Source organism: Chiloscyllium plagiosum, chromosome 33, assembly GCF_004010195.1.
Source record: "Chiloscyllium plagiosum isolate BGI_BamShark_2017 chromosome 33, ASM401019v2, whole genome shotgun sequence".
Classification (NCBI taxonomy): Eukaryota; Metazoa; Chordata; class Chondrichthyes; order Orectolobiformes; family Hemiscylliidae; genus Chiloscyllium; species Chiloscyllium plagiosum.
Window position 1 is genome coordinate 3250097 of NC_057742.1, and position 10435 is coordinate 3260531.

Below are 10435 nucleotides of genomic sequence, written 5' to 3' on the forward strand. Positions count from 1 at the left end.
CACTATGTCACCCAGTAAACTTCCTCCATGGCTTGCTGGCAATCAAACGATATCACTCAAGGGGACGTTCACGTGACCCCGAGTCGCCAATGGCAAGGGGCCTCCTGATGTTAGTGAACTGCATGAGGTGATCCATCACCGCGGTGACATTTACATCACAAAAGCCTTCAATCAAAGTTACCACATCAATCTGATAGCAACACTTAAACGTCAAATCGGTCTTCAAAAAAAAAGTCGTGGGGGCAGGGGTAGTGGTGGGGAGAGTGGGGAGAAAGTTAGAATTATTCAAGATTGGCTTTAAAGTGTTAAAAAAGATTTGGTCAAAGCAAGAACAACAGCTGCTTACAAACCTGGGCATATTATCTTACTGAAGCACAGCAGAACTCAAGTAGGTAACTTAATATCAATTTTAATGTTCATTTGAATAATATTGCATTGCAAGGATAAAAAGAGTTGCGTTATAGTCAATTTGAATAATCTGTTTTTTATAGAATAAGTCGTATGAAGGCTGGTTAGTATTTCACGTAACTAAGTCTTGAAATACTAGAGTAGATGGAAATGAATCAAACATCAAAGTATGAACACTGAAAAAATATGTGGAGGAATGGTTATAAAATAAAGTATCCGTTTGAAATGAATTGCAATGATCTTTTGGCGATTGCTGCAGTGGATTAAACGCTTTGAGATGTCCATATGATTTTTGGAAATGTAATGTTCCTCATGGGATGTTTGATAAAAGGTCTCGTAACAAATGTAATATAGATGAGTATTACCCTGTTAGAATTGCATGTTGCTTAATTACAGTTTTTTATATCCCAATTTTGTAATTCGCTGGGATCTGCTGTGGAGTCATAAAACCATGGGTTAAATTTAGAAGTGGATTGTAATAAACCATAACCATGCTGTCATTTCTGTTCCTTCAGTGAAACTGCACAGGGAATGCAATGAAATACGAAACATTAAAAATATGATGTCAATCCGATAGAATATTTCCCATAATTTGAGAGTTCAGCCTGGTTATACCATTAAAACAAAGATAATATATATTTAAGAGGTCTATTTCAATGGTTTGAAAATGGTTGTCTTGCGAAACTCATGCATCCCGTTAATTCATCAACACTGTAATAGTTTCAAGAAAGTCAGTCAAGTTGATTATATGATTTCGATTGTTAACATTAAAATACCACGAAATATTTATCTTATAGAATTTGAGACTGACCAAAGTTTATGGGTACCTGTAATAGATGCACAGCTGACAACACTAGCGGAGAAATCAGTCATCTAGTTTCTCAGCGGGTGCCGTACATTACTTTCCAACACTGAGACTGAAGTTTTGACGACTCTACACGAGGAAGCAGAGGGGGAGGGGTGTGATTCCATGGATCATAAATATTTCCTCGTTTAAAGTTTTGAAATGCATCTTACCTAAGTCAGCAAACTCAAGTTAACTAGAAGTGGCAGAAAAGCCTGACAAAGTGAATGGTGATTATTCATATTTTGGCGGAATTGAAGGCATCTCAAACAATGTCCTTCACAGTTGAGTTTCGTTAGCTGTCAAGATATGTACTATTATCTCAACATTTAAGCACGTTTAATATGTTTGACATAATAAGATGCTTTTCCCTTTATATTCTGGGTTATCACATATATACACACAGTTTAGTGGTGATTAGCTAAAAGCCCGGGGCCTACAATTATACTAATTTACTCAGTTAACAGAAAAAGATTAATTGTACAGTATGTGATGTGTCACTGTTGCACCTAGACATTCGAGCTGTTCGTCGTCCGCCATCTGCTAGGTTCATGGAGAGCTTATATTTTCTACATAATGATACCTTATCACTGTCACTGAATTCAAGAAACATTATTTTTGCCTTCACTCATTCAGTCGGTGGATCCATATGTCAAATGCAGCTTTGGCAGCGAGCAATTTAAATGTTTGATGTCAGCTCCATTTTGCTGCTGCTTATTATTGCATTCTTCCCTTCAGGGATGGATGGGGTGGAAAGAGAGAAAGAAATAAGGATAAAGATGGATAAGTTGAAATACAAAGGGAGGATAACAGGAAAAAGAAAGGCAAAGAGATAGTAATCGAGAAGTGCAGGCGAATAAGCAAGTAACTGATAAAGACAAAGGTGTCCAGAAAAATGTGAAACAGAGGGAACAGTTGAAAAATACAAGAGAAAAAGAAAGCACTGTGGGTGCACGAAGTGAGCCAGGGAGCGAGAAACAAACTTGTTTTTTTAAAAATCACATAACCATCATTGAATTTTCATTAGGCGAGACCTGCAGACGTCATTCTAGCTAACAGAAATCCTCAATACTAAATGATGATCTACAAAAAAACCCACGAATCTTTGGATTGCAATATAATCTTTAAGTAACGCCGCAAAGTTTTATTGTAGTAGAGGCCCAAACGTTGCCACTTGCTGCGATTTCACTGGACTAATGATGTACCACGTGGTGACACAAGAGTGTGACCGAGAGCCATAAATGCTGTTCATCTACCAGCTGCTTTTGCAGGGTGCCAGATGTAGCCAATGTTGGCAAAATAAAGAATTGGACCTCTGGTAAAACTTCTGAGCCAGTAAACCTGCACAACCTGTGAAGCAGTATCCTTGTTCTATTTTGTTGTATTTCGTGAAAATAGATTTGTAGCTGACTGTGTAACTACGTATAACCTTACGCCTTGTATGAAAGACATTTAATTAATCACTGGAAAATAACTGTACTGACACGGATTACTTAATAATCTAGCAATTTCCATTTAAGCTCCGTGTAAATGGAAAGAAGATGGTTGACAGAAATGAATAGTACCTTCAATCCATACTGGATTCCTTTATTGATCAGGATAGTTGGGAAGTGGCCATGATGCATTTGATACCATATAATGCAATATTGGCGACAAGTATTTAACTGAACTGAGCTAAAATACGATCATTTTCACTGACCCATATTCTAATCTTTCATGAAAGGTAAAAATGTGTAAATGATGTCTGTCGTGCACTGTAAGTAGGTGAGCTTTCTCTGGTCACAAGTGCAACTATCTGTTCAGAACCCGTTTTCACTCATTCAATGCGAACGTACTTTACTTTCAATCTAGCAGATACATAAAACCTGGATTTGTTCGGGATTGGAGTTCCTCTTTTTAATGAGAGGTTGCACATTTGATTTGCTAGTATCACAGAGGATAAATCACATATACCATAATTAGCAAGACTGCAAACTTCTCAGCCAATATTCTGCATTTCAGTTGTAGGTGATTCTCCCAACAGTGAAGCAATTCTCCATGTCGATCCCTTTCTGATGTCAGCTTCCGTCGACAATATGGTTACACAATTATTTCTCTGTGATTCATCCAATCCCAGTGCCCACCACAGCTGTCGTGTTGGATTCAACTTGCTGAGGAAAACTGATGCCTGCTTCTTTATCTCCTTTACCTACACCCCTCTTTATGCCTCGAATCTTTATTTCAGATTAATACCACCTCTCGATTGAGGCGGGGGGAGGGGGGGGGGGGAATATTTCGAACACATATATTTCTCAAAGATGTAAGAAATGCCTTCCTTGAGAAATAAAACAAAAGTATGAAATACTTCATTCTGGTTTTGTAAAGTGTGAATTATATCTCCTCGTCAGGGCATCGACTTGATACTGATACACTAATCCCGTTTTAAGGGGGTACCACATGATGTCCAGCTGCCCGACTGAATAAGCAGTAAGAGTGCTTCTAATCACACAGCAGAGTTAAGCATTGTGGTCAGACTCCATCCGAAACTCTTCTTCTGTACTCTGGTCTTCCCAAGGCTCCAATATGAACCAGATGTGAAGTCTCACTGGGTTAAAATATCAGAAACGTTTTAGTCGGACAACAAAATAGGAGAAGTTAGTAAACAACAAGATAGCTGATGAATGAATGTGAGATAAAGGAACAAGCAGTTTAGAATTTGAGAGCAAAAGTGCACTGGACTATAAACGAAAGCCAAGATCTAGAAAGAGCTCTGCAGTTTTGAGACCTTGGCAATGATTGCGTTAAAAAAAAAACCCGGGAGAAGTGGGTTTGATAACGAGAAATGGGAAAAGCTGCCCTGCTGAAGTTGATGTATTTTACAAAGTCGGCTGTAATGCGTTATTTTCAGGCAAAAGCTTCGCCCACTTCAGTTGCCATAGCGACATGTGTGCTGGCTGCAGTTGTCCGTTTTCAAGGGTCTGATGGGATAGCATGTGTGCAGAAATACCCCTACGCTAGGTTAGTACCTCACACTCGGTGTATGGCGGGAAGTGAAGAAGCTGTGGGCAGAAAAGAAATGGAACATTTCAAAAACGCGAAACCATGCGGTCTGTTGTCGGCTATAATGTTTTAGCCACGGTCACTGGGCAGTTCATTATGCACAGACGATAGGAGTCCATCACTCCCAGGCAATGATTTGTAGATTTCTGTATGAACAGGAGAAAAACTCTTTAAAGCACAACTCAGCATATCCCTAGGCTTTTAAGGGTTTAATTTAGCGACTAGTAATATACAAATCCAATGTCTGGCATTTGTCATTTTGACTTATGTAATCGTTTTATTATTGACATTTACTGTTTAATTGTTAAATTTATTACAGTATTTGTTTTCTTAAATAATATTTAACTTTTATTTCAACCATCTATTTATTGGCTTCCCAGGTTTGAACCAATCAGAGTACTTGGAGAAATATGTCTGAAAGATTGATTTTAAATTTATGAAATTGATCAGAAATTGACAAGTAGGAGGAGGAAAAAGGGATACAATATGTGTTTAGGGAAGGTCGGATTGAGTGGTTAGTTCCCATTTATTAAAGCTGTTGTGTGGGCATAGAATTGATTTGTAATTGTCACTGGCGTGTTCCCTGGACGTGAAGCAAGTTTTACTGGTCATTATGCTATGTAAAGAGGTGCTCGTTAGAGATTTGTATTGATAACACGTCAAGGTTTGCACATGTAAGTTGACGGAGTTTGTACTCAATTAAACTGTCATGCATTTATATTGGAATAAAGCAGAGCACCTAACTCTATAGCAAGATTGAATCTTAGAATTTCTTGGAGTCTCCGCCCTTAAACTACATTGAATACATAAGCAGAATTGTCCAAGGGAACTGATCTTTCAATGTGGTCTTAGAATTGTTTGATAAATAATGGAATTCTAATTCTCATTCTACTCATATTTCCATTTGCCCTCCCAATGTATCTGTGTTTGCTCTTTTTCTTCCTCTTCACTCTTTGTATCTCTTTCTCTTTAGTTATCCTGCACGTTCTGATCTCAAAATTTCCTATTCTTCCAGCTTTTCTAAGACCATTTCAATGTGACTTATTCATAATAAAAGTAAATTACTGCGGATGCTGGAATCTGAAACCAAAAGAGAAAATGCTGGAAAATCTCAGCAGGTCTGGCTCGTTAGAGCTTTGACAAAGGGTCAGTTCGACTCGAAACGTCAGCTCTTTTCTCTCCTTACAGATGCTGTCAGACCTGCTGAGATTTTCCAGCATTTTCTCTTTTGCTTGCTTATTCATACTTTGTTTTTTGTTTTCTCTCTGTGGTCTCCTATCTTTTTTTTACCATGCCTCACCACATGTCATACAGTAAAGGACGAAATTTGTTGTTGTTAAAATAATGTAATATTGTCATGTTTCTTGCCCTCAAACCAGGACATTTTCTCGTGTGGTTTGTACTTTTCTGTCGAATATTCCATTGCGAACTCAACGAGCAAAACGTGTTGAACTGCAATGCATGCGACAAGTAGCTTTGAATAGGACGCCTGCTTGTTCCAATAGGGGCTATGCCTAAAAGATGAAGTACAGCGTAATAAACGAATAGATTACCGAAAGGAGCCACAGACAAAGGACGAACGCGGTGGAGAGTTAAGAAATGACTTGATTTTGTAGGCGTTTAAGGCTTTTTGTAAAGCATTCCGAAACAAAACTTGGGATTTTAAAATGAAATTGAACAAAGAATGGAAAAAAGTGCAGATAAAAATTGATAGAATAATCATTAGCAGACAGTGAGTGTTTTGCGTTTTGCGCTCTCACGGCGCCATTTTGAGGCTGCAGAAGGCGGACCTTGTCATCCTGATACTTGCAACATTTTCTGTGGAGCATTTCCGAGGCCCTACCAAATTCCTGCCTTTCTTGGGAAATACCGTGACTAGGCTAACGCGCAATATGATTTATTTTTTATGTCACTCCGATTGATTTCTCAAGATGACCCCCCTCATTCATAAAGCAGCTTGATGTATGAGTTTAAACAAAAAAATTACATCTTGTAAATAAACCTCCCTTGGCAGAGCGCAAGGGGCGGGGGGTGGGGGCGAAAAAGTGGAGCACAATTGCGAATAAAGATGAAGTCTTGATCGATGTTGTTAGTTATTTTCTGGCCATTTGCACAAAGCCTTTTCCTCTTCACGCTCTTTTTATCGAGCAATGTTTTTCTCATCACAAGCTACTATTTGGCCGCCACCCCTTATACTGTCTCAGCTGTTCCTCTGGCTTTCATTTCCATTTTTATTTTAAAGTGTATTTTCTCGTGCTCCAAAGTTTTCGTTTTAATTTCCTCGTCATATTTCCCACTCGCCATTAATTGTATCGCGATATTATTAAACATCAGAGAGAATGTGGGAATTGCACCAATTGCATTCAATCCCAGATATATTGGTGCCCCCAAACTCAGAGACTATCAGTGCCAGTCCCAGTCCAATAAATAGAAAGAGGTAGGCACGGGAAGGATACCCGGCTGAAAGGAACACCCCCTCCCCTCAAAATACTGTCTGCTTGATGCGAAGGGTGAGCAGCACTGAGGCCATTTTATTCAACATTCGAGAAGCTGATGGGGACAGGACATTAAAAACAGCGCATCAAGGGACCCGATAGCTGATTTCTTTTAACAGTGGGATTTAAATGCCTCCAGACAGAGCAACGAAGCGAATCCATTTGGACGGATAGAATCGGAATCACTCTAACGCTCCCTCCCCCCAACACCGACCTCCGTGTTTGTAATAAGCTTTGTATGTCTTGACGTTTTGATGGCCAGTTTTGTCTTCTAAGATATTCCAGTAGAGTTTAAGCTAAATTCTAATTGGCTATTCTGCAAAATAAAATCAATTTTAAAATAAGGTGACCACTCTGCCCATCAAGCCTGCAATCGTTCATGCTCCATGTTGGCGATATCTACGAAATCCAATTTCCCTCATCAGCTACTTCTTCAAGTAATTTTCTATTGAATTAAGTGGCAACATTAGAAGGTTGAGTGTTTTGTTTTCCTAGAAACTGGCGGAATCAAGGGCTGGAAACTTCACCCCTCTGAGCTCGATTGGGGAGCTCATGAATAATGGGTGATCACTTTGATTCACGAATGGGTGGGGGCGGGGACAGGACGTCAAAAACAGGGAGAAATTGCATTAGCAATCTAAAATGCGATTAGCTTTTAAGACTTCCATTTGGTTTACTCGTTTCACTGAATCATCTTCCAGCGTAAAACGACCCTTGTATAATATAGTATACAACACACATCAATTTAGAAAAAATGTTGCTTAGAGAGGAATTTCGAAGGATATTAAAACATTTGGTTATCCATCCTGTTTGATGCTTAAAGCAATAGGTTGGTACAAAAACTAGATTATATAACACCTGCCATTTTACTACCGCAAATCCGGCGTGGCCAATTCGCGTAGATACCTTCTCGTAGATATAAATTCGATGATTTATTTCTTTCAAACACACGCGTTTTACGTCTTTTTTTGTCAGCTAACAACAAACATATTCTCTATGCGCTATTTTTGATCTGATTCTTGATGCAGAAATTTCGAAAGTAATAATATTAACACTAACAGCCACCTTGAAACACAGACAGTAAAGTTTCATTAAAGAATTAAGTCGTTTTATTTAAACTATGAAAATAATGTACAATAAATAATTTAAAATTCACTATATCGGAGCTTATAATAAATAGGCTACTTCTAAAACATAAAATAAATCAGGTGTTGTTTTGGGACTTATTAGATAAAACAGTTTTGCCATAAATACAATTCCCGTTTAAGTTTTCCTGAGTTAGTGAATAAGGGGAATCTACAATTTTTTTTCACGATTTTAACATAGTTTAGCAAAATGAAACTGAATAAAATTGTATTTGTTTAAATACCTGTGCAATAAAGACAGCAATTCTTGTAGACTCCAGGTCAAGGCTGATGGATAAATTATTTACTGTGAGATAAATTCTATATTTTTCTTTAATATTCCACATTATTGTAATTTAAATAGGAAATACTGAACATATTTTTAAACATGGCTGAATTTGTACACGGGCCCTAGAGCTTCAGAATTGCTATTGATAATTAAGGTGTTGCAAGTCTATTGTGCAGAGAGCGCTGGTGAAAAAATCAAAGCTGTCCTCGGGGATATCCACAGGACTGTCGATGGAACCCTGCAAGCTGGGAGATAATCCATCGGAGAACGGCAGATAGGAATCCGAAGAAAACATGTTTAAATCTGCGAGGGGGACCAATTCGAGGGCCTCTGAACTAAGAGTGTCCAGACCAGAGCTACAAGTCTGGCCTATTGTAAACCCGTTTTCAGCGCTGGCTGTCACGTAGAAGGGGCTCTTGGCTTTTCCGTCGCTGCCGCATACAGTCAGGCCCTGCAGGTTCTGGAGTTCTTTGCTAAGTGTGTGTTGAATTTGTTTTCTTGCTTGCTCGGCGCAGTTTTTACTCTCTAAATAAGTCCCTGATGCTTCTACCGGTTGGGTAAATTGTGATGACTCCTCGCCTTTGTCCTCTGGAAGCGAACTGATAGAAAAACTAACTTCCCCGTCTTGATTTTCTTTATACTGTGATTGCCTCTTGTGCTTCATGCGTCGGTTCTGGAACCATACTTTAACTTGCCTCTCGGTTAGGTCGAGGAGGGCCGCGATCTCCACTCTGCGTGGCCTGCACAGATATTTGTTGAAGTGAAATTCTTTTTCTAGTTCCAAAAGCTGCGTGTTCGTGTACGCTGTCCTCAGTCTCCGGGAGCTGTTGCTGTTTTCCTGTTCACACTGGCCTTCTACCAAGAGATGGGCAACGAGAGAAAGCGAGAAAGAAAGAAAATGAGGAGGAGTGAAAGTGAATGTTTAACATTGAAAAGATTTGCAATAGCTTCTATTAGGCAGACGCCATTCTTTCACAAATTAGGTTGAAAGTAGCTTTGTGAAAGCTTCTTTCTTGCAAGCGTCGATAAAATGCTTTACACTTTACAGAAATAATCTCAGCGTTGACGCATTCGTGCTGGAGAACAGATCGTTTCCCTTTCACGAGTTGCTGGAGCTTTTAAGAGTTTGAGCAACATGGCCGCCGAGAATGCAAATATCAAAATCTATAGGATGTCGAAATACTTAGACAACGTTAATCGCGTATTGAAACATTACATTAAATATTACAATGAATAAGAATTTTAATGCCAAGTGCTAGATCGTTCAATTAGAAATGCTTTTCATAAATTAAGCAACAACAAAATTCCAGACTAATCTGTGCCTTGCTGCATGTTGTAAGCTCCGCTCTAATTAGTGTAGATACTATAAGCGAAAGTTTGAGTTTTGTAAATTACAATGCTTATCTAAACGATGCAGAGAAAGTCTGGGCTTTGGGGCAGACCTGTCGGAGACTCCGCTGTCTGAGAGGACCCAGGGATCGGAGCTGACAATGACAGAGGTGTCTCGTTGTTTTTTTTCGACTTTTTCTCTTTCATCCACGGGAACTCGGCCGCGGCAGCAGATGGGAATAGGCCATTTGGAGGCCGTTTTTCGCGACTTGGCCGCGGCTGGTTGCTGCTGGGATTCAAGCTCGGGATAGTCTGCTCAAAAGGAGGAGGAATTAGTGTCGAGTGTGAAAGCGTCGAGTTCTTGATTGATGAACTTTGAAATGTATCAGCGACAGCAGGGAAGGACGTCAGGCATTCGGCGAGCGAAGGCTGGCTGTTAATAAAACCTATCTCTCGCTCCAATTCGAAATTCATGGCCTTCTTAATCCCAAACGGAAAAAAAAGTTATGAATATCGAGAAAAATAATATTTTCAGGCTTTAATTCTGTATCTCTGATATTACAAGGCGTATGGAGACCGACTCTATTAAACTGTGGACTAGATTGAAATTGGACCAAATTCGTTGTCACATGATTGGCGTTGCCCAATAGCAATTTGTTGTCTATGAAAAGAAATCATTATCTCTGCAATTGATCCAAAAAGTGAAGAAACAAATGATTCCACTTTATTTTGCCGTCAGAATTTTAAGTTTGATTTCAGAATTTTTCAGATCAGTCTTGTGATATTTCTTCGTTTTTAAGAAACCTGAATGTTGATTTTTGCAAAAGAATTCTGCCAATTATATCAGAGTATTTTGCAATTCAAGTGAAGACGATTTGCACCTAAAATCTGGCGGCTTGAGTAATTA

At 39.1% G+C, this 10435-nt stretch overlaps 1 protein-coding gene across 2 annotated transcripts; it reads right to left on the reverse strand.

The window, feature by feature from the left end:
* Window positions 1–7877: 7877 nt before the first annotated feature.
* LOC122539736 (homeobox protein Hox-A2-like) lies at window positions 7878–10435 on the reverse strand. 2 transcript variants are annotated; one of them, XM_043674769.1, is made up of 2 exons: window positions 9642–10435; window positions 7878–9051 (listed from the first exon to the last, which is right to left on the reverse strand). In XM_043674769.1, the coding sequence occupies exons 1-2, from the start codon at window positions 10000–10002 to the stop codon at window positions 8339–8341; spliced, it is 1074 nt and encodes a 357-aa protein (XP_043530704.1). In that variant the 5' UTR covers window positions 10003–10435; the 3' UTR covers window positions 7878–8338. The 2 variants fall into 2 exon arrangements, with proteins under 2 accessions (XP_043530704.1, XP_043530703.1); XM_043674768.1 differs by having other exon boundaries at window positions 7879–9054.

Excerpts from the sequence above, each read along its gene's own strand:
- LOC122539736 (XM_043674768.1), bottom strand. The coding sequence starts at position 10,002 with ATGAATTTCGAATTGGAGCGAGAGATAGGTTTTATTAACAGCCAGCCT. Across the intron at positions 9,055-9,641 it reads GACAGCGGAGTCTCCGACAG|AAGGCCAGTGTGAACAGGAA; the intron begins GTCTGCCCCAAA and ends ATCTCTTGGTAG.